We start from the raw sequence: 27,867 nt of genomic DNA, 5'->3' as shown, positions 1-27,867 counted from the left end.
CAACAGCAGCACTCTCAAGCTCTGCTCCCTGGAAACACTTGTTTCTAGTCTCTAGTCGTGTCAGTGGCTGAGAACTCTCCAGGTAAGGACACACCCTCAGGCGCACCTCTGCAGCCAAACAAAAATAGAAACATAATAAATCTCTTCCCTCCAAAAACCTACAGGGACATAAGTTGGGTACCGTAATCATTTGTGATGAAAGAAGAGAATAGAATAGGTGATGAATTGGTCTCAAATGAAATAATGTCCTGTTCAGGAGGTGAACACTGAGGTTTAGTGAATCTATGCAACGTCCACCTGTTCAGGTTGACGTTTCAGGGGCGTGCCACATGTGTCGGCTTGTGATCTGGCATGAGAAAGTCCCAGTGAACTCACACGGCAGTCCACCGACGACAACAGAAACAAGTTTGCGAGGCTTGAGAGAAGAAAACGAACAGCTGATATTTTTGTTTTGTTTTCGAGGTTAGAATTTGAACCACAGTTATGTTCCAAGACAATGAAGACACAATCATGGAGCCTACCGACATTAGTCCTGATGGTTCTTCATGTCGGCACATGTTTGGGACGTTGGTCAGGTAAAGTGGTGGTGGTGTGTCTCCTTTTACTGGTTATGTGATTTTTCACAGCTCATCTGGATTATTTACCAAGCTTTTCAATTCCTTCTTTATTCCTTTAAGCCTATAATGTTATCTCATTTTGTTATGTATTCATGTGTTTGTGAATACTGTCTAATCTTTAAGCCAAGTATTAACCAACATTACTGATAATATTGGTTCCAGCAACACAGTAGTGGTAAAAGATGCTTTTTATTTTTAACTTTTGGATATCGCACAAAACTATGTGGCTATATCTTGTTCTGGAATGTCAGCTGTTTAGCTGTTTTCCAGTGATTTTTATTCCCATCTACTCTAGTCAAGCAACACCTATACCATATTTATACTGATGTTTATGTAAAAGATTTTACATACATTACATTATTTCCTATTTTATTTTGGGCTCTTTAAATGTCTTAGCAATAAGAGCAAGTACCAGACTTCAGAGTAATTTCACTGCATGGTAACAGCACAGCTTCAAAAACGCCCATGAGAACCTCTGGCCTGAGCAAACAATCACCATTGTTCATGCAAACCAACATGTGTCTATACAGTGTAATATGTACTCTATATATGACTGTTCCACTTTCCTAAAGCGGCGATAAAGGTAATGTGTTTGTTTTGTTGTGCTTTATGATTTTACTCAAAGGTGGCTCTGAACAGGAATGTGTTTAGTGTTTGATTTGGCATCGTTCATTTCAGAACATAGCAAGATACGGTTAATTGACTGAATGATCAGAACCAAAGAGAAAACCCTGAGAACATGATTACAGGAAAGGGCTTCCAGCATTCATTGTCATGGGTGTGATGGGATGACTCACTCTTTCACCGCTTTTGAACTCCTCCAGTTCTCCGATAGGTCTCAAAAGAGCTGGATCTCAAATCAATGAAGCCTGTTTCTTCATTTCATACAAACCTTTGTTAAAAAGTTGTTTAAATGATTGTCTTTGTTTTGTTACAGGGTGAAGAAGCCGTGCTCACAAGTCAAGCATCTACACTGGTTTCACATACTTCCCCTGGTCGTCCTATTGGCAGGTAACTATGACAGGTTCAAGTTGACAATGGAGCGGCGGCGTGTTGTTACACGTTGTTGTTACAATGTTACCCTTATCAGGACTGACAAGTCTACCCCTCTATTTTTAAACTGTTTGACATGCCAGAGGTTCAGCTATCGTCATCACACACACACACACGCACACACCCACACACACGTACATATACGTGTGTTCAATTTCCCTTCCAATCTATCCCATAACCTGTTATTCTAGTCTGATTGCTGCCTGTTTCCTAATCGCACAACAACTTTACAATGCTGTAACTTCTTTGTGGAGGAACAAACTATTATAGAGAACAAATGTTGTCAAACATATGATTAGGTGCGAGAGAATAGAAGGAGATCCAAAAAGATGACATAGAAATGGTTATATTCTGGCGTTGTTTATCAATTTTTACACATTTATTGATATACCTTGATAAGATAGAGTGTGGGGTGGAAGAACTTCTACAATCATTGGTGTCCAGTGTCTAGAAGCATGACTGTAGGTCACAATAATCACCATTAAACCGAAGTTATTACATTTTAATTTCCTCTTGGCCATTCATTCTGTAATTTATTTTTTTATCTTTCCTGCCAACAGCCCAGGCTTCCTGTGATGAGACCCGTCTTTCCATTCCTTCCAAAAATGCAGGTAAACTTGCAAAAGCTGACAGATTCATGCTGTGATACACGCTGCCATATCGACACTTCAGAGCAATCAGTAATAGTGTAATAGTGGAGCAGAAGTATTCAGATGATGGATTAGTTCCTCGTTTTCATTTTTGTAAAGCATCATCATTTACAAAGCCTTTCAATGCGTTTGTTGATTAAGGCGGAGTTTAAAGTACTTAAAGACAGTGGTGTAGTTTTTTTCTACTGCAGTGGTTTCCTGAACATATTCACATTAAGGACCCCTAAACTAACACAAAGTAGACCATGGACCTCCATTTGATAAGATCTTGTCCCAGGGTCCCCCATCGGATTTTTGCTTTTAGATATTTGGTTGCAGAAAGTGTATGAAACCCAACCAAAATAGTCATACATTCTGTCTTTGTGTTACTTGGATGGAATTATAGTGACCCCTGGGGGTCCGTAGACGCCACCATAAAACACTCTGATCTACGCTCATGTAAAGTAACTAACCATAGCCGAGTAAAACAGTATTTACCTCAGATGGAAGTATTGTAAATAAAGATTGAACTCAGATTATAATTAATTATCTGAGTTTATGAACTTAGTTATTTGCATAACTAGAATCATGCCAATCACAGTCATATCAGCCTCCAGGAAAACATTCCTCACACGACTGTTGTTGGTCGCAGCTTGTTGAAAATTTGGCACAGTGTCTGGGATGTGGATAATCCGGGCTATTTCATGATATTTCTGCCTCTACTGCATTGATTTACCATTTTTAAACTACATTCTGTTTTTCAGTTTTAACAGCATACTATGTTGTTGTCACTGTGGATACCAATACGCCCAAGAATGAGTCAGAAATCATCGCCTGGGTATGTAGGGAAACTGGTCATGGACTAGTTCCTTATTAAATTATTGTAGATGCGATGTTCATATCCTGTGATTAATTATAATGAGTATTGTGTTCATTTTCTCAGCTTAGCCAGGTGTTCCAAAACAATCTTCAGAACTGTGTGTCTTCAACAACTCCCACACCTCCACAAACTACATCTGCCAGCACTTCAAATGGGACGACACCCATGACGACAACATTACAGAGCTATAACACCACGACAGCTACGGCAACCACAATGTTACAGAGCAATAACACAACTACACCTGCAACAACTACAAACACCACCACAACTACACCTGCAACAACAACTGCAATTAACACCACAACTACACCTGCGACAACAATTACAAACACCACCACAACTACATCTGGAACATCTGCAATTAACACCACAACTACACCTGCAACAACAACTGCAATTAACACCACAACTACACCTGCAACAACAACTGCAAACACCACCACAATTACACCTGCAATAATAACTGCAATTAACACCACAACTACACCTGCGACAACAATTACAAACACCACCACAACTACATCTGCAACAACTGCAATTAACACCACAACTACACCTGCGACAACAACTACAAACACCACCACAACTACACCTGCAACAACAACTGCAATTAACACCACAACTACACCTGCAACCATAACTGCAAACACCACCACAATTACAACTGCAATAATAACTGCAAATAACACCACAACTACACCTGCAACAACAACTGCAAACACCACCACAACAACACCTGCAACAACAACCATGAGCACCATTACAACTACACCTGCAACAACAACCACAACTACACCTGCAGCAGCAACAACAACAATGAGCAGCACTACAACTAGACCAGCAACAACAACCACAACTACACCTGCAGCAGCAACAACAACCACAACTACACCTGCAGCAGCAACAACCATGAGCAGCACTACAACTAGGCCAGCAACAACAACCACAACTACACCTGTAGCAGCAACAATAACCACAACTACATCTGCAGCAGCAACAACAACCACAACTACACCTGCAGCAGCAACAACCATGAGCAGCACTACAACTAGACTGGTAACAACAACCACAACTACACCTGCAGCAGCAACAACCATGAGCAGCACTACAACTAGACCGGCAACAACAACCACAACTACACCTGCAGCAGCAACAACCATGAGCAGCACTACAACTAGACCGGCAACAACAACCACAACTACACCTGCAGCAGCAACAACCATGAGCAGCACTACAACTAGACCGGCAACAACAACCACAACTACACCTGCAGCAGCAACAACCATGAGCAGCACTACAACTAGACCGGCAACAACAACCAGAAGGGTTCCACCTGGCCTTCAAGGAAGGCCCAGTCCGCCAGGAAGAAGACCACGCAGGTCAAACAGGGATCGCATAGCTCGTGAAATTAGGGAACGTGCAACAGAAACAAGGTATCACTGAACCTTTTCTGATCAAATCAATGAAAAGGTGAAGGTCCTGACATTTTTATATTAAAGACCGCGATAGGTATCTCAAAAAGTGTAAAAAAGACAAAACTACTCAATTGGTTCCTATACTGTCAGTCCATAGTACTGAAGGAGCAACTCCCCTTTATGTGATTTGTTATATTTATGATTTTCATTGACATTTTTTATTTGTAAGAGGAAGACTGTGATATCTCTTCTATCAAATATTACATAGATTTTTTCTTTTTTTTTTAAAATGTAAACCAATCTTCTCTCAATTTATTTTTCAGCGTGATCAGTAAAGTCGATTCAACTAGCCTACTTCAAGTAAGTCAACGTTTAAATGCATCTGTCTGTTACAGTGTGTGAATAGACAACTCACTGCCAAGGCGCCAAATAACGCAGCTTGTTCCTTGGCATCTGATTCCGACGCTCATTTAGCATGTGTTTTTGCGGTTAGTGTCACATCTAGTTAGTAACGTGACTCATTTGTTCTTGACATGCGAGGCCTGAACCTTACTGAGTTGTTTTGTAGCCTGAATCTAACTTCCTGTGCATCGTTAGTCAGTGAATTCAATGTCAACCACACCCTGTTCCTCAAACTCACTCAGTGGTGTTGTAGCCTGAACCTAACTTCCGGTAGAGTTTATTTTGAAAAGTCGCGTCATGTAGTTTGAAGCTTTGGCGCACTGACCAAGTTATTTGACGCAGTGGAGTGAGAACGATCAAGAATGTTTTATGTTTTAACAGGGAATTGAGGTTTCATGCAACACCAAGACCGCAATAAGGTAAGTCAATGAACAAACTATATTCAGACGTCTAAAACGAGTGTGATGAATCTATTTGTTGTTCACCTCATTCTTCAGAAGCACCAACTGTTCTGTGACGCTGCAGCTGAAGCGCAGGGTCCCTTCGTGTTGCATCCTCCGCACGCTCTGTGCAGCCAGTAAAACCTCCCCCGACATCCACGTGGTGGGAAAAACAGCAGATAGGACAAGTGAGTGTTGCACATAATCTGAAATGCAGTTTCCTTTCTAATAATGTCCCATAACACAATGAACCCTCTGTGTTATTGGACAGATGCGCTACAGGACGCGTGCAGTAGCAACATACAAGAGAAAAGCAGCTGCGTGTATACTGGTCCAGCTGGTGCTTCATGGTAAGATGTTTTGGGATTATTTCTTTATCCCATTTGCAAAGTATTTCCATTTGTATTGGGTAGGCTACTACTGTGCAAACATTTTTGTGGCCATCTTTCAACAGTACAGTGTCCGGGGCTGCATATGTGGTTCCTGAACGCAACCCTTCTCAGTGTGGTGCAGGTGAGCTCTGAACATTTTCCCTCAAACAGCTTCAAACCTCACAACTATGTATTCAACCTCTCATCACTGATCTACACATTAACCCACAGTGTCAGAGTATACATGATTACATGTGAGGGAGTGTTTCAAAGTTTTAACAGGAGTAGTTCAATGTTTTGGGAGAATGCACTTTCTTGCTGAGAGACTGATGAGATATTTGGTACGACTCTGACATCCTCATGGTAAATATTAGCCTAGCTTAGCAAGGAGACTAGAAACAAGAGGAACACATTCACCTACCAGAACCACTAAGTGCAGTGATAGAAAACTACGAGGCCAAGCAGCCTAATATTTCTGCACATGTCCTTCCATAAGACCGCATCTTACCCTTTTTACATTTAAAAACAATGATACAGTCTGTTCACACAAACATTTTTATTATGAAGTGAACCAACATATTGCATTTTTGACTTTGTTTCAAGGGAACAACTCCTGCGGCTGCTCTGCTTACTGCAATAGAAGTGGTGAGTGTGTTTTCATTTAACAAACCCACCAGATTTTTATCTGATGAGACATAAGTTAAGATTGTTTCTTTGTTTTCAGATGCATACTACACGTTTCAAATTTCACTACAATCTTCCATTCTGGGCTCAACATATGTCTCGTCCGTGGTGAGTTAACATTAAATATATAAACGTGTGTAAGCATCTGTTTTAATATTATATATAAAGGACCATACCAGTCTAATTATGACTGTCCATTAGCAGAACCCCCCGTCTTCAACACATTAAGTAGCCCAGCCTACCTGTTTTACCCGCCGTTCACTGCCATTCATGTTGAAACGGTGTGTAAAAACACTCTACCGGGCTGTTAAGTTGCTGGGTTTATGTCATTCAACCTTGTGGAAATCACCGCGTTGTTTATTGTATAAAAGATTACTGTATTACTCTAATAAAAGTCATTACAATTCGCGCATTGATATCAAATCACGTCTGCACGTGTCCGAAGCTAGAAGCAGGTTCTAGGTGCACTTGTTGTTAATATCTGGCTGCTTCCGGTTTACGTAAGTGGCCCGGGTGGAGCTAACCGGTAATATCAAGTTTGAGAGAGTCTCATTTCGGCATACGCCGACCTCAACAACAAGCACACTCTCTCTGTAGCAAGGAACACATGTTGCCTTTTGCTGCATCCCATTGGCCAAAAGTTCTCTGGCTGAATCTGATTGGATTTTCTAACCAGGAAGCGGTGAGATAAACAAGCCTGTATGAGATCCCGCTAAATGTTGCTTTATGATCCGCAATTTAATGTGGAGACGGAGATACTGGTCAGAGAACAACTTCCCAACATGTCCCAGTATGAATCTGAGGAATACGACCGGGGAGAAGTTGAACATTATTCCTTTACTGTTGCGCCGTACGAGCCTGAAATTCACACAGGGCCAACCTTTAGGGCCAATCATTGACCTTCCTTCATCTTTGGTTCCGCCCTCTGAGCTGTCAATCACCACAGAGCCAAGACAGCCGTTGGGCTGAATGTTGTTAGACTGGAATTTGAGCTAGAAGGAGGATTTCAACAACATGTGAGTTGTAATTAACCTTGACAAACATTTTCAGGTAAATTCTGAAACGTCTATTGAATATGGACAAAACGTAAACAAACAAACCATCTCAAAAATCGTGCAATTTTGGTAAATACAGTAGCTTTTATTTAAGCTAGGTGGTCAAGGTTGTAGATGGACAATGACATGTAGTAACACTGGTATGGTCCTTTATGGTTCCCTTTTGCAAAATAAATCATTGTAGCATCATCAAACTGTCTTTCATCTTTACAGATTTCTAAACTCAAACAACCAAACTGTACTCCAGAGTGAGTTTTTCCATTTCAGCCTGTATTACATCACATTTATTCATGAATTAATACCCTTTAGTAACATTCAAATATAAATCACCACATATGTATAATGTTCCTTTGCAGTGATCCATGCCCGTTGTCTGCATTTGCATACACGGTAATCCACCATCAAAGCCCAAACATACTGCCTTTTAATATTTCATTTTATTAATTAAATTATGTTTTCACAATGAGCAAGCCAGTCATATCTGAGTTATGCATTTCACTGAGGAAAAGTACATTTTGAATACAGGTATATACAATTTAGTTTTAAATGTTACTTAAACATAATCTCTGACTGAGTTTGACTCACATCTTCTCAGGATGCCAATGTGAAATGTGGCAGCACAGCAACAAAGTGAGTCAAATCCAATATCTCTGAAGGAACATTTTAATGCTCTCCTACATTTGAACAATGACTGAAATCTGTGCATTTCTGATTTTTTTTTTTACTTTTTAGTCTTCAAATCTGCAGAGTGATTTTAGGTTTTGGCCATGAGGTTCCTATCTGTAACCTGTCGGCAGCTGTGACGAGCTTGTTTCAGTCTGAGGAAGACATCAGTTACAACGGTCAAGTGAAACGAGCAGGTGTGTATTTCAAGGGAAACCGCTCAATTCAACATCAGTTCATAAAATGGAGAGAATAACGTGTGTTTTGTCTTGTATGTCACACAGCAATTTGTGGAAATTCACTAGTCGCCGACAATCCGCTACAATCCAAGTTTGCGTGGTGGTCCATGGATCTGAATCCTGCCATCTTTTGTATAGCAGTAGAAGATTCTTACACCCTCACCTGGTTCGTATGATCTTCGTAACTAAAAGTTAATCAATGTCTTTCAGGGGTGTTTTTTTTAGATTGTAGTAGCACCTGATGGGACATTTCTACAAATACTTTCACCCCAAATCTTAATTTTTTAATCCCTTTACAGCCATAATGGAACAAACTTGCTTCTGGAGCTGGATGAGCAGTGTGTTCATCAGCCGGTCACCACACCCAGCCCCAATGTGACAACCGCACCGCCGAACGCCACAGGTCCGAACGCCACCACCGCTGCTGCCAATGTCACAGCGTCAGGTTATGCTGTCACCTCAGCGCTGTGCACAGGTCTGTTGCATCATTATAGTGTACCCTTTACGCTTTGTTTTCTACAGCCGACAGCCAAGCCAACGCTCTGCTTGAGCTGACCAGAGACGTGTCCAAGCTGAACTCCAGCCAGGTGGCTCAGCTGGTGTCTCAGCTGGAGAGGCTTTTGTCGGGCCCCACCGTCAGCCTGGCCCTGGGGAACACCTCCGTCCACATTGTCAGCAATCTGCTGGGGGCCTCTCCTGAGGTGCTCTCTGACTCCTCCAACAGGTTACAGATTCATTTATTTCACATTCTCTATTGTGTACTGTTAAAGAAAGTGAAATATAACTATACTGTTATTATACATGAGTGATAATGTACTGTTGCACTAATAACCTACTTTAATAAATTAAGTGATCATGACAAATAGACCAAACCATACTTGGAATGTAATTATCACAAAATCACATGTAATTATTTATATAATATTACTTTTGTTCACCAAATTGCTTCCAACCGCTGGTGCAACTCTATTAGCTCTATATTAAAACTACTCATCTATTGATTCATCTTTTGCACAAAAACAATTTTTTCCATCAGGATTATAGGTATTGTTGACACAGTTGGGTTGAAGCTGGTTCTCGATGGAACGGCTGAGACCCTCTTGTCGCCGGCTGTGGCTCTGTCGGTGAAACCAGCAGATGGCAGCAACTTTGAGGAAACGTTTTTCTCCATCTCAGACCCCGATGATGTTCAGGTATGGCATGAATGGTCCACTTTATTATGTCTGTATGGAGTGTTGTACAGGACAAACACAACATTTGCAATGCTTTTAGGATTCTGGTTATTTTACAGCAGGTGTTGGTCTCTCAGAGTTTTAGAGGTTGAGGTCAAATTATACACACAAGTAACTTTACTTCAGTATTTCCAGTTACCTAATACGTCACTGTGTTTCAGAGGGGAAATACAGCACATTGTTGAATACCATTAAGTCAGTGGTTTCAGATGCCTATGAGTGTTTATCACTTCCAGCAAAGCAACATTTCCCACATAAAACCAAAATATGAATACAGGCTTGTGTAGCAGATGTTTTTTGCCACACATTGCCCAAAAAAACTTGGTATTAAAATTCTATGACGTCCCATGTGTTGCAGGTCCGTGGGGCTCCCAGGCTCAGAAGGAGTGCGAGAGCTAACTCCTCCATCCCTCAGGGCTCCATCAGGCTGCCTCCCTCTCTCACACAGGACCTGACCGGCGAGCAACAGCAGCTGGCCTCCAGAGTCCAGTTTAATTTCTACCAGGAGAGCACGGTGTACCAGGTCTATACAGTCAACAAACCTTTCTGTGTTTTTGATTTTATATCCCTGATTTAATGTTATAAAGGCAACAGAGGGACCCCATTTCAAATGACATATTATAACAGTGTCTTGACAAATTGAGAGCTCGTGTTGCCTCTAAATCACAGGACAGATCTTTGGGCGAGCGCAGACTCAACAGTGGGATCCTGGGAGCGAGTGTGGCCAACCTGTCTATCACAGCACTGCAGGACGATGTTGTAATTCACCTGAGGAACATGGAGCCCGTCCCTGTACGTCAGTTTGAAACAACTGTTTTTTATCACATTATTAGATACACTCAATTAGACCAAGTTACACAACCAACACTCACACTGAGTCACTCTCTACAGATAAAAACGAGATTGTTAACTCATACATGCACTTGTGTCTTTTACCAAACTACAGGCAAATTTTGTGGCTACGTGTGTTTTCTGGGATTTTACATATAATAGTAAGTTGTCCAACAATGTCTAATCAGAATTAAGTGAATAAGCTATGATCAAATATGATTCATCATATTTTCTACCACCAGACAAATCAGGTGGTTGGAATGCAAGAGGCTGTTCTGTACGAAACAGCACAGACAATGAAACCGTTTGTGCTTGCAACCATTTAACCAGCTTTGCCATCCTGTTGGTGAGTAGATGATCATTTAGAAAAATGATGCAGAAATATCAGTAAACACATGTCCATTCTGCTGCAACGTTTCTTCTTTTTCTCACAGGACCTCTCCAGAGACCATCTCACCAGTCGTGTTCAGGCCACCATCCTGACTTTTATCACGTATATTGGCTGTGGAATATCTGCCATCTTCCTCTCTATCACTCTCCTCACCTACTTGGCCTTTGGGTGAGAATTATTAACATCTGTCTTGCAATGCTAAAAAAGAGGCTGATCTTTTTTCACAGTCGGCTTGTTTATCCAGAGGACTCCACTGAAATGCTTTGTGCTGTCCAAACCATTTGCACACCACAGGAAGTTGCGGAAGGACATTCCATCCAAAATCCTCATCCAGCTGTGCCTGGCTCTGCTGCTGCTGAACTTGGTCTTCCTGGTGGATGCGTGGCTGGCGCTCTACCCAGACGCCGTGGGCCTCTGCATCTCCACCGCCTGGTTCCTTCATTACTTTCTACTGGTCACCTTCACCTGGATGGGACTGGAGGCCGTCCACATGTATCTGGCCCTGGTGAAGGTCTTCAATAGCCACATATCACACTACATGCTGAAGTTCTCGCTGGTCGGCTGGGGCGTCCCGATGATCGTGGTCATTATCGTCATCGCGATCGACGAGGACAACTACGGTCTCGTCTCCTATGGAAAGTTTGCCGATGGCACCAGTGATGAGTTGTGAGTCTTCTGACTGACACTGTTTCATGATTCTGCCCAAATTCAAAATATCCAGAGAAAAACCTTTGAATTGTCTCCCACAGCTGCTGGCTGAAAAACGACATTGCTTTCTATGTAGCAGTGGTGGCCTATTTCTGCCTCGTTTTCGTCTTCAACCTCGCCATGTTTGCTGTGGTGCTGGTCCAGCTGTGTCGCATAAAGAGGCAGAACCCCCACAACGCGCAGCACCGCACCACAATGCAGGACGTGCGCAGTGTGTCGGGGATAATGATCCTCCTGGGTCTGACTTGGGGCTTTGCCTTTTTCGCCTGGGGCCCCCTTAACCTGCCGTTCATGTACCTCTTTGCCATCTTTAACTCCTTTCAAGGTTAGTTGACTCATTTTATGTCTTGTAGCGCTCACCTTTTACACAAAATGAAAGGAAAAATAGACCAAAAATGCAAACCATGGAAATCAATTTACATCTAAAGAAAGTCATCTTGAAAAACTGCAAGTCCTGCAAGTCAAAACTGTAAAATGATTGAATACAACAAGCTCAGCTGTGTATGCATGTATTGTACGTATAAATGCTGTTTCTGTTGTTGCAGGTTTCTTTATATTTGTGTTCTACTGTGCGGTGAAGGAAAACGTGCGGAAGCAGTGGAGGACCTACCTGTGCTGCGGCAGAATGAGACTAGCAGAGAACTCGGGTTAGAGACGTTCACTTTACTTTTTCACAGCTCTACTAGTTTGGCTAGAGAACGTAACTATTTCACTTTATTTCACTCCTCCGTATGCTATCTGGTTCCTCTGAATATGGACCTCTATATTCAAGCGCATCAGATGCATGATGATGGTAAATAATTATCAACGATACAACTCGTCTTTTTGTCTCGTGGAATGTCTTCTCACAGAATGGAGCCGCACCGCAACACAGAAGACTATGAAGAAGTTATCGATGACCAGACTCACTTCTCTTCATTCGTCAAAGTCCTACCAGTCCAATAACTCCTCCAACTCCTCCTCTTTCCTCGTCAGCGACTCGTCAGAGCAGATTAATGGCATCGGTGAGTGATGGCATCGTGACGCCTGATTTTGAGATGTTTGGTCACTTATAACAGTAACATTATTAACGATTCACACTCACTCAGAGTTATAGGTCGTAGCAGGATTTACTCAACCTGCTCAACTATGTCCAAAGCAGATCTACTGGTGCAGCTCTGACTTTGTTTTTTACTTTATTCAAATTGCCAATTGTCAGTGTGCAACAATAATAATATAACATTTGTATATATAATTACATGTAGGTATTATTAACATTGGGGCTCAAAATATATTCAAGAATTGAAGTAAAATGTATGTTTTAAGCATTTTTTGTGCTGACAGTGGCCCGCAGCGCACCACATTCTCATACACACTCTCACACTGCTGTGCTTCAAGGAAGAGAAAAAAAGAATAGGAATAATGCAGCAGTGCTGTGTTACAGGTAGCCCACTTGATGACAGAGCGATCACAGCCGATGAAGAGCCCGGTACGGACGTGGTTCTCAACGAGGTCAACAGGCAGTACGGAACCCAACCAGCGCCCTGATCCGAAAGCCAGTGGACAGTTTATTGGCTCTTATTTTGAAATACTTGTATATAATGTAAATAGAGAGTCATTCATGTATTGCATGAGTTATAATTGGCAATGCAATTTTTTTACACACTTTTCTATGTTCATACCGTTATTCCTTTGTATGATGTCATCGCTATAAGGAGTCATGTTCCACTGGTACGTTACATCCTGATGCTGACCCAACACCAAGTCCATATCAGCACAAGCAAACAGATTCATACCAGTTTTTTTTACTGTGAATTACTTCCTTTTTCGTCGTCAAATAAAAGGAATTATGTTCACATTAATTTTGATGCCAGCTGAAAAGTGAGGGAATTGTGAAAAGCGGTACGGGGAGCTGGTTTGGTGGACTGGAGAGGATTCTCTAGAGCTGCAAGGAAAAGGTGACCAGCAGAGGGCGCACTCTGCAGGCTCAGTCTCTGCTGCAACTATAGTGCCTCCTTATGGATGTAGCATAAGTGAAATACAGCAGTCACTCTTAACAACAGGGAAGCCAGTCCAATTTGTCACCACGCTGTACTTCAGTGCCTTTTTGATGGGCTCCGACACAAATAAGAGGCCCTTTTAAAACAAATCAGTGGAGCAGACAAAAACACAGATGATCTGCCTAATTTGTGACAGACCCTCTGCTTTATTTTCTTTGCCATCCTCACAACCTTCCTTACTTGCAGCCATGCCCTTCTGTATTCAATAAGCCTTTCATGAGGAAATCATGAGTTCTCTTAAATACAATTAAAGCTCTATTCCTTTCTTTGATGGCTCTATCGCACGCCTCGATCCATCACAGGGCTGCTTTCATTCATTCATCTCCTTACTTTCCATCTCTAGCAAATACTCAAACCGATGCCATTTTGTTTTGCTCAATACCCACATTACTTCCCTTCTTTTATGGATTTGACTAAATATTGAGTAATGATCAGTACCAGCTGTTGAATCTTCCCATAATTCCCACTCACATATCCCTCCCACGTCTGTTGATACCAGTGTCAAATCCTGTGCTTAACTGTTCCTCTCCCATCATTAAGGCAGATTACTGTCCTCCAATACTGTATTATTATATTCCATTTGCATCTGCCTTTGTTCCTCCCACTTGCTATGCAAAAAAAATCCCAGTCAGTCCCTGAATCTACTTTTCCATATGGATTATAGTGATTCATGATTCCATATTCCAGTTTCTCCTTCCTGAAAATGTCTCATTCTCCCTGATAAATGTTGCACACCCTCCATCCAGCCAGTCAACAGAACAATTAAGGATTATAAAATCCAGATTTGCTTTCAACCATGTTTCTTGCACACAAACAACTTTAAAACATTAAATTATCTTTTTTTTTTTGTAACTTCTTCTCCGTTTACCTTTAGCCTTTTTGCATTCCACTGCAACTACAACTATAATTATGCTAACCAATCCATGATGTGTCTGTTTGTCTGAGCACTGAGCTCATTCCTCGCCTCCTCCCACGTTAACTCGTTAACGTTCAAATGAGTCAAATTATTTTTGATCCATTGTGGCATCTATGACTCCTGCAATGAAAGCGACCTCTTTATATCATCCTCACACTTTAGCTTCATCTGACGGTTCCTGCCATCGTTTCTCTCCTCTTGATTCAACCTCTTGACTTGCGAAACAAGACCACATATACAGAATATGTGGTCTTGTTTCGCACACAAACATGTTGAATTCCAACCTCCCCTTTTCATTATTTCACAGGCTCCAATTATGCAACACTGCTTTTGCCTCCATAATTATATTGTCATGCTTTCTAAAACAATCATTGATTATTATTCATCATCAATTCCATTTCTTTTAAAGAAAAAAACAAAATCAAGTGATTTCCCCCCAAAAAACACTTTTATTTGTAGAGGTCACAGAACATATCTCATGTGGGACAGAACAGCATTGGTGAAATTAAATTGAATAAATAAGTAACTGAGTCCGACCGGGTTGATCACGTGTAAACGTGCTGTGTACTGTATATGCAAGCTACATTCACCGTCCTTTACATGCACCCAATACAGTCTTTTAAAAAAAGAAACTTTAAATATATTGGAGAAACCAACAGGTGCTAATAAAACAGGACATAAAAACAGCGCAAGCACAGACGTGGCATTAAAGTGGTGGAATTGGTTCCCTTTTAAAACAGATTTGGACTCAAAACAATTCAGTCTCACTGGGCACGATCAAATTGCGTCTAAACAATCTGAAAGAATCTAATCACATTTGAGAGGCAGTAACGAAAACAAGAGCTTAAAAGCAAATCAGTTCAGCTGTGCTAAGCCTATAAATTGGCCTATCGCACAACATGAGCTCACAGCTCCAGAGTAAAGAACCTTAAAAAAACCCGAAGAGAACACACACCTCTTTTGAGATGAGTTACACCACATTATCAGTGTATCAGATCACTGTTTAAACATCTAACGGTTCCTTCAGAGTACATGCAAATGTATTCCAAATCAAGTAACGCAAACAAAATACAACTGAGAAGTTGTAGCCGACAATAGTAGAACAACTAAACAGGAACAAAGTGAAGGAAGATTAGGGCAGAATTGGGTTAATAGAGGTGGTAGAATAAAACTGCCATTATACACCCGAAGGTGTGCTCAGACTGAACGCAAAGTCAGTTTTTCATCTCGAATTATTCACACTAACTCGACTGCTGGAGTGTTTTGCAATCCATGCGTTTGAGCTGAAAACACTCGGTTGTTGCACAGATGTCAGCTGTAGTGATTCAGCTGTAGCTCACTTCCAATAGGTGTAGCCTGCAACATGTCGGGAAATCTGCTCCATTTTGTCATATTTCTCCAGAGCTACTCTTTTTAAAAATGTGCCTCTAATTTTTCATTTTGAATCTCAAGTTCAGTCTGAACACACCTTTAAGGCATCAGCGCAAATGACAGAAGCGTTCACATTCCAGCTGCTGGGGATTCAAGCAGAGAAATCGGGAGGTTTTTACTTCTTCCACACGGAGTAGAAAACCCATCTGACACAAGAGAATTAAGGATTGGACCACAACAAATAGGACAGCTGCATCTTATTATTATCATAATAAAAATAGGGGTGATGAAAAAGGATACTGCTCCAGGTAGGAGGGCACACACGCCACCTCTTTGGAGAACTCTACCGGAGACGAGAGTTTCTCCAGCTGCTCCTCGTACAGACGGAGTGACTCTGTCATGGTCTCAGCGTTACCCTGGAGACCAGAAGAAGAAAAAGTACTGCCACATGCCACACAAACTGCTAATGGTTTTTTGGGGAGATATGAGTGGAAGTGGTGCAACCCCGTGCTTAGCCACAATAAAAGGAACTTCTCCCCTTGTTATCTGCTTTCCCATTCCACAAAATCTTCCTGCTTTGACCATTTGAAACGACATTTCTGTTAAACTATAGAGCTTAGATGTGAGAACTATTCCATCCCTCCCATCCATGGGTGCCTGAGCAATGGAGCAGGCAGAACAGCACGCCATGTGTGATTTTGTATACCCACGTTTTGACCATAAAACTTGATTAGATATTATATATGATATCCGACTATTTCATATGTAGTATGATTTAAAAACACATACCGTCCTTTTATGAGCCATTTTTTTTAACTGATTTAACCATGTTGCGTTCAATCCTTTCAATATTTCCTGCTCATATAGCCCATTTTAACAGGAAATACATAAAATAAAAAGGTAGACAAATACCAATAAGATTGGTCTCAGGGATGCAGATGTTTCAGTAAAACAAAAATGAGGTAAAGACTCACCTGTGTATAGTATTTCCCCGAGGGGTGCAGGACCTTTATAGACAGATCTAAGATGAGACGCAGAAACTCCCATGTAGAGTCTACAAGAAGCAGTTAAAACAGTTCAGGTGAGCTCAGTTCATCTGCATTCCTTTAACACCACAGAGGGCATGAACAAAAAAATACACAATGTAAAATATAGGGAAACCTTCTTCTGGCTCCGTGGAAATTGGGATTGCAGTCAGGTCATTAATTACGTAGTCAAATGTCTTTCCATCCTGGACATACTTCTTCAGCACGGGGACACAGTCCTCAACTAGTATCTGGAATGCAGGAGACGAGGAGAATCCCCTCAAAATTACGGACACGTTTCTTTCATTTCATCACATTACAGCACAGTCGGTAAACCTCAACCTCCTAATTCTGTTGATCTCATGCATGTTCATGACGACGTTTATGCACATATAACACAACAGATAGTTTCACGCTCATATACACGTGAAGACGGCATGTCAAAACAGGAAAAACCCCACAGGCCACGTTCCTACAGACACCCGTCCTTCCAGTTGCACAAACGTTCGGCTCAGTGGAGAGTTCATGACAGCAAGGACATTCAGCACTCACTTTGTAACAGTCTCCCTCCAAGTTGTCGAGGACATTGCCACAAGTTCTTCTCATGTACTTTTTGCACGCGTCTATCACCTTCTGATCAATGTGCACACTTTGTAAAGGAATGATCAATCAGGTGTGGATGCACAACTATACATAGCAGTAAAACTACAATGCATTATCTTAATTATAATACAAACGAAGTACACATAAAGGATATATCCAACAAGGTGACCATCTTTGGCTTTTGTTTGACCATCTCACAGAGGATGCCTCCATCACCTCCTCCTAATATCAGCACATCTTTTCCAGCATAACTCTCTCTTCCGCTACCCATGATGGCTTGGGTGTAGGGCAGATCACTCTCTGCCAGGTCTGCAACGTAAAGGAATCATTGACGCACTAAAATAAACCATCAATTCTTATAAATAATACAAACTAACACAGCAATCACCATAACATTAACTGCACGTTACATTACACTTAAAAATGTATGTGTGTGTACACTTACTTAGATCATCGTCAAGTATGAGGACATTCCCATACTGCGGTGAGTGCAGTATCTTTATGTTTTGGTATGGTGAATCTTCCTCGTACACCATCTGGTCCATGTCATACTCAATCACTCTGCCGTCAGTCGTGGGCCAGTATCGGTCAACTTCTGCTCCTCTTAAGAGGGCTGGGAGCCTTGGGTCAATGGCGAACAATACAATTAATCACCAGTAGTGCAATGTGCACCTGCAAGACATATGGGCATCACCTTTCAATGTTCAAAGCGATACTAACCTTTTGACCCTTGTAATATTGCCATCTAAGATGACCTTTAGCTTCGTTTCCAGTGCATTTAAAAGCTGTGGAGAAACAAACAGAGTCTTAAACTCCATAAAAAGCTATTAAGTGCACAACAGTTTTCATCATCCAGTGGGACGCTTCCCAGTGCTACATAACAGAGCAAGGATCTGTACCAGATCTGCAGAACAATAACATTTAATTTAAAATGCTATTTTTACAGGAAATACTGTCCAAGGAGGTTAACAGTCCAGAGAATCTCATGAGCGATAACAAACCAAAGTTATTACATCCTGACAAGCTTAAACGTGAGCACCATCACATGATATACTGAACTGTGAGACTCTCTTTTTTGGCTTTGAGGTAATAGTTTGATGTATTTGGGTTTTTTTTTTTTTAATCACCTACATTGTCTACTTGTGCAATGTCATCCTCTTCATAACACTGCAGATCAACGGTGATCAGCCCATGGGAGTGCACACGCAGAATAGCGAGCCTGAGGACGGCATACAGATAAAGAGATGGACACAAAGTGAGTTGAACATTTATTTTGCAAAAAAAAAAATGACCACAAGTTTTCACAAAGGCAGCATCAACATATCCACTAAAGCACACTTTCTAATTTCACCCATGTCTAAAAAAACATTGGGCCTCATTCACCATGCAAAGTTTTTCCTCTTAAATTTGTTCTAAAGAAAGTTCCTGAGAAAAGTCTACGTCGGATTCTTCTGAAAAATGCCAGAATTGTTTATAACTGTATAATGATGAATGCCTCTCTCTTGGTAAATTGAAGGCTTTTGCCAGTTAATCATAATTAGCGTAGGGAAAACCCCTGCCAATACATGAAAGGTCATGAGACTGCAGCGCTGTGAGCACACAGAAAATAAAACTCCAAAATGAAAGTCTAAAAGGAGGGTGGAGCACAGCCCTGCAAATATAAAAATTATAAAAAAAAAACCTTCAATAGTCATGAAGCGGGGCTATTCCTGCAGGAAGAGAATGCCAAATGAGTTATTACATTGAGTAGCATCAGTAGTGGATATATGATAAAGATTCATGGGAATGTAATGTTTTCTGATACAGATTACCAAATTGACATTTGTATATTTACTATAAGAATAGTATAATTCTACTACATGTAAATACAGTACTGTATATGAAATATAGCTCACTGTAGTTCATATTATAATACGGCTATTAAAACAGTATTGTAATGTTTACAAATACAGTGACGTCAGTATTGTAAAAAGCTTACTAAGCCACAGCTTGGCTGTGGTTTTGGTACACTTCTAAAATTTTATCAGGCCTGAAAATAAACTGTAGGCCATCTTTGCCTAATATATACATAGAATACATCAATTTAAATATATCTATAAATATCAAACAAAGCATTTTTATGATCCATATAAGAGGTTGATCGCTATAACCAGGATCACCGGAAGACGTTTTCAATGTCATGAAAATAATTATTTTGCACTCAAATGTGCTATTGAGTGTGAGCAGATTCTGTTCCTACCCTAAATCAGGTGTGTCAAACTGATCCAGTAAAGGGCCGCTGTGGCTGCAGGTTTTCATTCCAACCAAGCAAGAACACACCTGATCCAACCAATCAAGGTGTGAAGGCAAATCAGGTAGGTGAATAAGTCGAGTCAGGTGTGTTCTTGCTTGGTTGGAATGAAAACCTGCAGCCACAGCGGCCCTTTACTGGATCAGTTTGACACACCTGCCCTAAAACAACCCCCAAATAAGATAGGATGAAAATGTCTTCTTAAGAATAAAGAAACAATGAGGCAAAATAAATAAATAAGAGTGGTGTGACAACAGTTTGTGGGAATGAGAGAGGATTTTTCTATTCATGAAATCCAAACTGATCTGCATTCCTGCCGACAACAAGGAAGACTCATCTGGCAGTAACACTGTACTTTCAGGAAAGGCAGGTAACTCCGGCAATCCACTACTTACATCTTCAGAGCTAGCCTAAACTTGTTCAGCAGCATCCGACCACAAACTGTAAATGCTTGTTAAATGAACATCTTAAACAAAAAAAATCTACATATTTAAATAGCTAACTCATTAGGCAGTTAAAAGCACCTTCTTCAAATATTTGACATGTTTATCCAGAATGTGAAACTAATACGTAATAAGCCACGTGACGACCAAGATGTGTGTGTGTGTGTGTGTTTGTTTTTTTTTTTAATTACTCCATCTTTACCACAGAACAAAACAAACGCAAAGCTTTAATTTGTTGGAAAAAAATCCAACATGGCAGGTGAAAAATGCTGCTCTTACCGTCCATTCTTGTCTACAAAAGTAGCAAGGTATCCATGTCCGTTTGTTTCATGGACAGTCTCTGTCATTCCATGCTCACGAAATACGGACAGTACATCAGGAACTGTCGTAGCAGAGTCAACTGGGGAAAACAATGAAAACAATAATTGGAAAATAGAATATAAATATCTGCATCAGTGGCCAATAAGTACTAAGATATTTTACTTAAATACAAGTAGCAACAATGTAGGAATGCTCTGTTAAAAGTAAAAGTCCATTTAAAGTACAAACACAGAAGTGATTATTAGCTAAAATGATCTGAAGTATTGAAGTACAAGTACTCCTTGTGCAGGTATAAAGTGTTGAAGCTGATCATTTTAAATATCGTATTTACATTTGGCTGCAATAACATACTTAATTATTTGTGATTACGGTAACACCGTCCTGTAACTGCTATTTTGAGACAAGTAGGTTAATGCTGCTCTAAACTGCGATTTAAGAGCTCGGTCACACTTACAACGACAGACTTCAACAGTTCAGCCTCTGCGCGGTTCTTCGGCTCCACGCTTGGTAGGATTCTCGGCTAATAAAAACTACAAAAATGCCCGAAAACGCGCCGCTTCCTGTGCGACAACGCTGGCTTGAAGCTACTTCATTCACAATGGGGCATTGAGCCTCTAAAGCGGAGTGAGACTGAATGGACGTCAACTTCGGCGGAAAAAAAAACATGTAACGTCTAACACGCGTCCATGCAAATGACATTGGATATTTTTACCTACATTAGCTCTGACTTTTACACCGCAACTTATCAAAAAATGTCAATAAACACACACATATATATAGATATATAAATGCCCCCATCAGCCATGTTTCATCCAAATCAATACCGCGTTACTGTTTTGAAGGGCAGTGACAGACAGCATTGGTAGCATGCTAGCCAGCTAGCTCGCAGCCCCGGTGCAGCGGCTGTAACCTGTATGAACCGACTGCATTCAGCGGCTCGTCGCGCTCGTTTTACCTGCCGTAGAGAGCTTGAAGTCGATGGTGTAATGTCGCAGTGCCATGTCTGAGAGCAACCGTCATCCATGCCTGGGAATAGGCAGGCTGCGAGTATTTATCTGCAGAGACAGAGGGAGGGCCCTGCTACCGCTGCTTGCTTGCTGCTACCGCTGCCCACTTCGCCGAAACCCGGAACTGGGCTGCGGTGTGAAGCGGGAGGGAGGGAGGGGGGGCAGAGAGCAAACCACGAGACGAGATAGAAATCTTCCGACCGTTGATTTTCGCTCTGGGGCATTACATGGTGAATGTGTATCCCAGTAGATTACAATCTGTTTCATCATCATTCAAATTCACGCTTTGACATTAACTTATTTAATAATGTCACACAATAGCTGCTCGTGGTTAGTAGTACGAACATTTTAATGAAGGAGTTTTTCTTTTTTCCCTGTCCACCCTCGAACTGGTAAATTGGATAAAAACAGTAAACAGTAAACGTGTGCAGTAACGGCAGCAGACATATTCAATATGTTAAATCGAAAGTCATTTTTAAACCGTAGTGTGTTATTTGGTTAATTGCATGAATAAATTAAAGAGGGGGATTTGAGGTGCACATCAAGCACCCTATTGTGTGGAAGAAGGATATGGTTTGTAAACATGGCCTTAAGTCAACACTATATGCAAATTGGTCATGAAGGAGTTGCTTGGTTTACTTACCTGACTGGACTTGTTTAGAAATGTGTACACACCATATAGGCTACAGAGTAGACAGGTGAGGGCCTCAGGTCAGCCTCCAGCTCATAAGTACACCTGAAGAACAGCTTTTCTCATGCATGTGGGGAAATACTGTCAATAAGAAATGTATACAGTCAAATGTGCTAGTCATCATACTACATTTTGTCTGAAGAAAGGAAGGAAGCTGCTTTGTATCTTGTTGGTAAATCAGAAACTAATTGTAGATACTGGGTTTAGGCATTCTGTGAGTAGAGCTAGTTGTAATATTTAGTCTTAGATAGCTTGTTGTTTCTACTTGCTGAACAGCTACTACTTTACTAGTAGACCTAACACTTGTTCTATTTATTAGCTCTTACTTTATCGGCAATGATATGTTGTGGTTTCTTTCTTTTGACAAATGTACTTATTGTAAGTCGCTTTGGAAAAAAGCGCGTGTTAAATGCCCTAAATGTAAATGTAGTCAGCTTGAGTGACACAGCTGTTTCCTTCTGCAGATGTGGAAGTAGCTGTGTGTGGTAACCTACACAGCACAGTAACAACAAGCTGCGTTCACTGCCACATGTATCACCAAGGTCACTGCCGTCATTACTGATTGATGTGTGCATAAATAATGGAGTGGTATGAAGTATGAAGAAAAGCAAGTAAAATAGACTAATTTTCACACATGTCAGTTTTATTTATATTCGTGAAATGGGCTCAACTAGACATTACATCAATCTGCTTCTAACCTTAAAGCACAGTAACACCTGGATATTTTGTAACTAGGTAAGCTGAAACCAAATGGAAAAATCTGATGCAGATGTAATTTCATCCATTCAAGGTTTTAAAATAACATCACACATTACGAAGAAACATGTTGCAAATCTCACATTAGTCTCCATGGCATATAGGTAACATATGGCTCTTTCATGACTTTTATCAGTTTTGAAAACATATAGATTATGCATTCTTGCAAATTATTATGACATTCACAATCACTGATAGTGTTGCCTTGGAGGACATGTCGTGAGAGGAAACTGACAAGTCCATAACTACAGTGCCACAGTTTGAAAGCCACAGACAAGGTGTCAATATCTGACTAGTTGGGAGTGAACATGTGTTGGTTTTGCTGTTTTCGGGACGTTTCTTGCTGTCTACCTCTATAAAAACGTAGTTACACATCTAAGAAGAAGGTATGGACAATGGCGGACATAAGGTTGAAAAAGCACAAATGGACAAAGCTCGTCCCAAAACCAGACTGGATCTGGTTTGGCTTTCACCCGTTGGCGAGCACCCTAACCCTGCAGTCAGGGGCCGTACGCTTCTGGTGTCGCTGAGCCGGGGAGGAGGGGCCAACTTTGAGCGTCATACTGTTGTGTTTAAGACAAATCCTGCTCGTGCTGCCTTTAAAGCATCAACTGAAATGAATAGCAACTCCCCCCCTAAAAAAGCTTATTGAATTGGAAGCCGTCACGTGGCTCTGTCACTTTGACTTATCGCAATGAGACATCAAGTATGTTTTCTCCAATCTCCATGGCCTCCATGCAGCTCACGATTAGAACGTAAATCCTCCACAGTCGAATGCATCAAAATCGGAGTCCGCCAGTTCAAAGTCAAAGCTGTCAAAGTGAGGGGAGTCTAGCGCAGGGCTGCCGGTGTTGTATGCCCCCGCCGGGCCAACGCCAGAGACATCTGTGTTGAGTGGCAGGTCAGGAGCTTTGGCTTCCAGATTAGTGAGGGAGCATGCGCCTAGGTAACCCATAGCAGAGGAAGCGGCAGCCCCTCCCATCAGCAGATAAACCGCCCTCACTGCTTGGGCGTTATTGATCGTGCCATGGCGCAGACACCCTGCTGAATGTGCACCTCCTTTGTAATACTTTGTACGGGGAGAGTTCCTGTCTGTTGGGGTTGAATGGTTTGAAAAAAAAAAACATTGGTTGGATTACATTATTTACCCTGGTTACTTACAAGACTACAACAGAGAAAAACACACACACACACCCTACACTCACCTTTCTCCCTCGGGGAAGCGCAGGTCGTAGGCCCTGGGGAGGATGCCTCCGAGTCGCTGACAGGTGGAGTCGGTGGGTCTTGGTCCGGTATTTGCTCAGGCACCAGATCCTGGAGTTTAATGCGCGGCGGTGGCACCTGATGACGCTTACAAGGACTGAGAGGTGATGAGAGACTCTGTGGTGAAATAAGAAGTGTTATTTTTTTAGCCAGCGTTTCACTCTCAACATGTTATTATCACTTCAAAGCACATCTGTACACCAAAACAACTACTTTAATAAATATGGTTTATTAACTCACCATTTTCACCTTTTTCAGTATATTCAGCCACTGACTAAAACGTGAGAAAAAGAATACTGTTATTACCTTACATATACAAATACAAATAAAATCCAACGATATGATGAGTTCAAGTGCATACCCATGGCATACTAGAGTGCAGGGGTGGAATGTGCAATATAAGTGCCTGTCCTTCTAGCACACTTCCTGCTACACACACAGAACCGGGTATTGTTGTAAGCTGTGTGAGATCTCCTGAGACGTAAGGAAAGTGGGAATATATAGAGAAGGATTGGGCTTTTTCCCTCTCTTGACAAATAGAGGAGACAGTACATGTATATAGTTAAACATTTTAGGAGATGCACTCTAATATCTGTCTATTAAATATGAACCAGTTAGATCTGTTTAGTATGAAGACTGGAAACAACAAGGCTGTCACTGTCCAAAGCTTTAAAAAAGAAGAAAACACCAACCATCACCATGAAGCTCACTAATTGTCATGTTTTTCCACAATCTTGTTTATCGCATACAAAAAACAGAGTACAAATTACAAGCTGTGGTGGTTTTAGAGGGGAGTTATGTGCCAGAATCCTTGTTGGTTGAACAGTGACTTCCTGGACTTGGTGGCTTCAGAGTAGTGAGGCAAGCTTCTTCTGGTTCCAGTCTTCATGGCAACTAAAGGACCGCTGGCTGGAGTTTCATATTCAGAAGAACAAATGGGAGAATGTTGTTCATTTTCTCATACATCTCATTTCATGTAACTCTCGTCAAAATATGAAAAACTGGAACTATCCCCCCATTGTAATTAGGTTAATTTGTCAAATTGCACCACCGAATCTAAGACATGAGCAGCCCATATGTTTTACTTGTTACTAATTAGAAGAGAAAGCATGGTGACCACCAAACCTGCAGTCTGCAGGGGTTTCAGCCAGCAGCAGCAGGTATTTATTCTGGGGAAGGATCAGGGCAAAGCAGCAATCCCTGCATCCACCAGAGGGTAACTTGGGCAGGTCTAGGATCTCCTTGCCTTCCACAATTGCCTCACAGTCGCTCTGCAACAGCACCAGCTGGTCAGGGGGAGATGATGCATGATGGCACACAAGGAGACTCCCCTCAGCTGTTAGGAGCAGAAACCTCTTTTTCCACTGTTTGAAAATAAATCCACCTGGATAAGAGAAGCAGGTTGGAAATACCAAAGAGGACTGAATTGTAAATTCATTCTAATACACTCAAAGCTGATTGTCAGTATAAGCACACGGTCACAGTGATCATGATGGTAGCGGGAGCAGGAAGCTGGATTAAAGCATGAACAGTCTGTCATTCTATCATACAGATTAGAGGCAGTCGGATGATTGGAGGATCAACGGGCTGTGGATGTCAGGGCTCGACCAATCAGACGATGTTGACCATAGCATCATCCCACAGACACATCTGGATTTACTCATTCTATAAGCAAAACTTGATCACATTTTAAATCAGCAATTCTCTGCATTTTACGACATATTCAGATTGTTGTTGTTTTTTTTATCAGGGTATGCCACATATCATTTCCCAATCATTAAGATTATCTTCCCATGATATCGCATTTTCAAACATTCTTCATATCATAACGTATTGTAATGTGCCATTTTGGCAAGAAGCGTGTTTGGGCAAACACTAAGACACAAAATACATTCATCTTACTGAACAGTTATTCAACATCATCTCGCCTCCATGCTGCAGAATCCAGTTCAAATTCTACAATTTTCTTATTGTAACAGGATGTGAACAGACATCAAATTTAAAAAAGACCATACTGCGAGCTACAAAACTGCCCTATGTGCAAGAAAGGCAATTATTTTTGCTCCAAAATGTCACCACAGCAAGCCAGAGGGTTGCTCCCTGAAGAAGAGGTTTAACTCACCATACATCCTGAGGGCCCCGTGGTGGATCCCCAAGACGCTCATGTTAACAGTGGCTGTAGCCGAGGCTCAGAGAGAAATGCTTGAGGACAGGACGGGCGAAAAAGCACACGAGGCTCAATGTGAGTTTTAATGCTCGGCCTTAATCCCGGTTCAGATGGGATGTTCCACGGGGCCACAGTTCAACAGCTTGGTGGGAAAATGGGTTTGTAATGAGATGCCTAAAACCTGCAGTATTTGCAGAGTCGCTGCGTGAAATGACTTATAAGCATGACTCAACTGTTTTCTTTTAATATCAGTTTGGTTTTACATACATAGAATTAAAAGTGATTTTGAATCAGCTTCTCAATCTCAAGTTTATTTCCTCTCATTCCAATCCGAAACAACTCCGGAGACACCTAAGAAATACAATGTAACCAGTCCATCACCGTGAACGATCAGCCAACAGGAGCCAGAACGTCACCGTGGACCCAAAATGCACTTTTCTTTGGTATCATTTTCCTTTCAACAGTTTCACAGCAGCTGTTAGAAGAAGGAGGTCATGTTGAGTCCTTTTCTGAACAATTCAGCATCTCGTCACCTGTAATCCTTCACATTGAAGTGGCTACAGCATCTGGTCACTGTACACTGAACACCAGTTCCAGCAACACAAACATTTATTGGTACATACTGCACATTTGTTAAAAAATATCAGGGTTGGCAATGTAGATTGAGAATGTGGATTTGCATTTAAATACCTTTTGATTGCCACTTTTTGCATGATTTAATTTAATGACAATAATTGAATCCAGACTGTAGATGTTGCAGATTAGGAACATTTTAGGGATTTATAGACTGACATTACACTTATGTTTACTCTTATTCAGAATTCATTGATCATAATTCAGACTTTAAAAGTCTTGAAAAACAATAAATAAAATAATTTAAAATCAAACACAAGCTACAGTATCTAAAGAAAACTAAACAAATAAATATGCTTAAGTAAAAGTGACAATAATCGCAAAGGTAATATATAATTCATTTGAATAAATCTATGATTACATATAAAGACAGAAAGGCGAAGGATGAAGCTTCCTTTCTAACAACTATATTCTTTTATGTGTGTGATATTTGATGCAGCTTGTGTTACTGCTTAGGCACTTCATCACATTCTCAAATAAATACTGGTTTATCTTCTCCTCAACAAACAACAAATTCAAACAAATGTATGGAAACCATTATCCCTAAATTGGTGGAAAGGGCAACCTTTCCATGCAATTTGATGTATGATTAAATAAATGATGACACTCAAACTTGGTGTGAATCCCAAATTGCATACAAAAAGTATCTTTCTTTACAGCCACCTCAAGGATACCACAGTTTGTAGTCCATGCTGTTAATTGTTCATGAAAATGATTTTGCATTTTTCA

The 27,867-nt window shown here is 41.1% G+C and overlaps 3 protein-coding genes across 5 annotated transcripts; 1 reads left to right on the top strand and 2 right to left on the bottom strand.

Annotated features, from left to right (window-relative positions):
* The first annotated feature begins 382 nt into the window (after positions 1-382).
* Positions 383-14,813, top strand: LOC311025993 (uncharacterized protein). 2 transcript variants are annotated; one of them, XM_084029255.1, is made up of 31 exons: positions 383-575; positions 1,555-1,628; positions 2,231-2,281; positions 3,064-3,137; positions 3,243-3,787; positions 3,929-4,615; positions 4,921-4,957; positions 5,381-5,418; positions 5,497-5,627; positions 5,711-5,789; positions 5,894-5,952; positions 6,414-6,455; positions 6,535-6,602; positions 7,763-7,797; positions 7,906-7,939; positions 8,145-8,179; positions 8,282-8,409; positions 8,497-8,617; positions 8,751-8,854; positions 8,974-9,175; positions 9,488-9,644; positions 10,042-10,206; positions 10,353-10,475; positions 10,630-10,675; positions 10,757-10,860; positions 10,949-11,073; positions 11,200-11,571; positions 11,655-11,938; positions 12,159-12,260; positions 12,465-12,617; positions 13,037-14,813. In XM_084029255.1, exons 1-31 carry the CDS (start codon positions 484-486, stop codon positions 13,138-13,140), a joined length of 4,371 nt encoding a protein of 1,456 aa, XP_083885381.1. In that variant the 5' UTR covers positions 383-483; the 3' UTR covers positions 13,141-14,813. The 2 variants fall into 2 exon arrangements, with proteins under 2 accessions (XP_083885381.1, XP_083885380.1); XM_084029254.1 differs by having other exon boundaries at positions 3,243-4,615.
* A 380-nt stretch (positions 14,814-15,193) lies between these two features.
* On the bottom strand, positions 15,194-21,744 carry sms (spermine synthase). 2 transcript variants are annotated; one of them, XM_084029257.1, is made up of 11 exons: positions 21,577-21,744; positions 20,580-20,700; positions 18,699-18,786; positions 18,288-18,352; positions 18,013-18,188; positions 17,722-17,876; positions 17,517-17,606; positions 17,101-17,215; positions 16,914-16,993; positions 16,240-16,355; positions 15,194-16,145 (listed from the first exon to the last, which is right to left on the bottom strand). In XM_084029257.1, the coding sequence occupies exons 1-11, from the start codon at positions 21,620-21,622 to the stop codon at positions 16,115-16,117; spliced, it is 1,083 nt and encodes a 360-aa protein (XP_083885383.1). In that variant the 5' UTR covers positions 21,623-21,744; the 3' UTR covers positions 15,194-16,114. The 2 variants fall into 2 exon arrangements, with proteins under 2 accessions (XP_083885383.1, XP_083885382.1); XM_084029256.1 differs by having other exon boundaries at positions 17,517-17,613; positions 17,729-17,876.
* Positions 21,745-23,100: 1,356 nt separating this feature from the next.
* Positions 23,101-27,851, bottom strand: LOC311026162 (uncharacterized protein). Its single transcript, XM_084029524.1, has 5 exons — positions 26,461-27,851; positions 25,464-25,722; positions 24,579-24,612; positions 24,281-24,455; positions 23,101-24,167 (listed from the first exon to the last, which is right to left on the bottom strand). The coding sequence occupies exons 1-5, from the start codon at positions 26,501-26,503 to the stop codon at positions 23,824-23,826; spliced, it is 855 nt and encodes a 284-aa protein (XP_083885650.1). The 5' UTR covers positions 26,504-27,851; the 3' UTR covers positions 23,101-23,823.
* Positions 27,852-27,867: the final 16 nt, after the last annotated feature.

Source organism: Eutrigla gurnardus (genome assembly GCF_963514095.1).
Source record: "Eutrigla gurnardus genome assembly, chromosome: 15".
Taxonomy (NCBI): domain Eukaryota; kingdom Metazoa; phylum Chordata; class Actinopteri; order Perciformes; family Triglidae; genus Eutrigla; species Eutrigla gurnardus.
This window is presented reverse-complemented; position numbering and strand designations above follow the sequence as displayed.

Bases quoted from the DNA above. Each gene is read 5' to 3' on its own strand.
- LOC311025993 (XM_084029254.1), top strand. From the start codon at position 484: ATGTTCCAAGACAATGAAGACACAATCATGGAGCCTACCGACATTAGT. The intron at 4,616-4,920 runs GTATCACTGAAC...TTTATTTTTCAG, and splicing joins GAACGTGCAACAGAAACAAG to CGTGATCAGTAAAGTCGATT. The intron at 8,410-8,496 runs GTGTGTATTTCA...TATGTCACACAG, and splicing joins CGGTCAAGTGAAACGAGCAG to CAATTTGTGGAAATTCACTA.
- sms (XM_084029257.1), bottom strand. From the start codon at position 21,622: ATGGCACTGCGACATTACACCATCGACTTCAAGCTCTCTACGGCAG. The intron at 16,356-16,913 runs GTGAGTCTTTAC...TCTGGTCTCCAG, and splicing joins CGGGGAAATACTATACACAG to GGTAACGCTGAGACCATGAC. The intron at 16,146-16,239 runs GTATCCTTTTTC...CTCTTGTGTCAG, and splicing joins GTGCCCTCCTACCTGGAGCA to ATGGGTTTTCTACTCCGTGT.
- LOC311026162 (XM_084029524.1), bottom strand. From the start codon at position 26,503: ATGAGCGTCTTGGGGATCCACCACGGGGCCCTCAGGATGTATG. The intron at 25,723-26,460 runs GTGAGTTAAACC...TCTCTTATCCAG, and splicing joins CGGGGCCCTCAGGATGTATG to GTGGATTTATTTTCAAACAG. The intron at 24,613-25,463 runs GTTTGGTGGTCA...CTCACGTTTTAG, and splicing joins GAAACCCCTGCAGACTGCAG to TCAGTGGCTGAATATACTGA.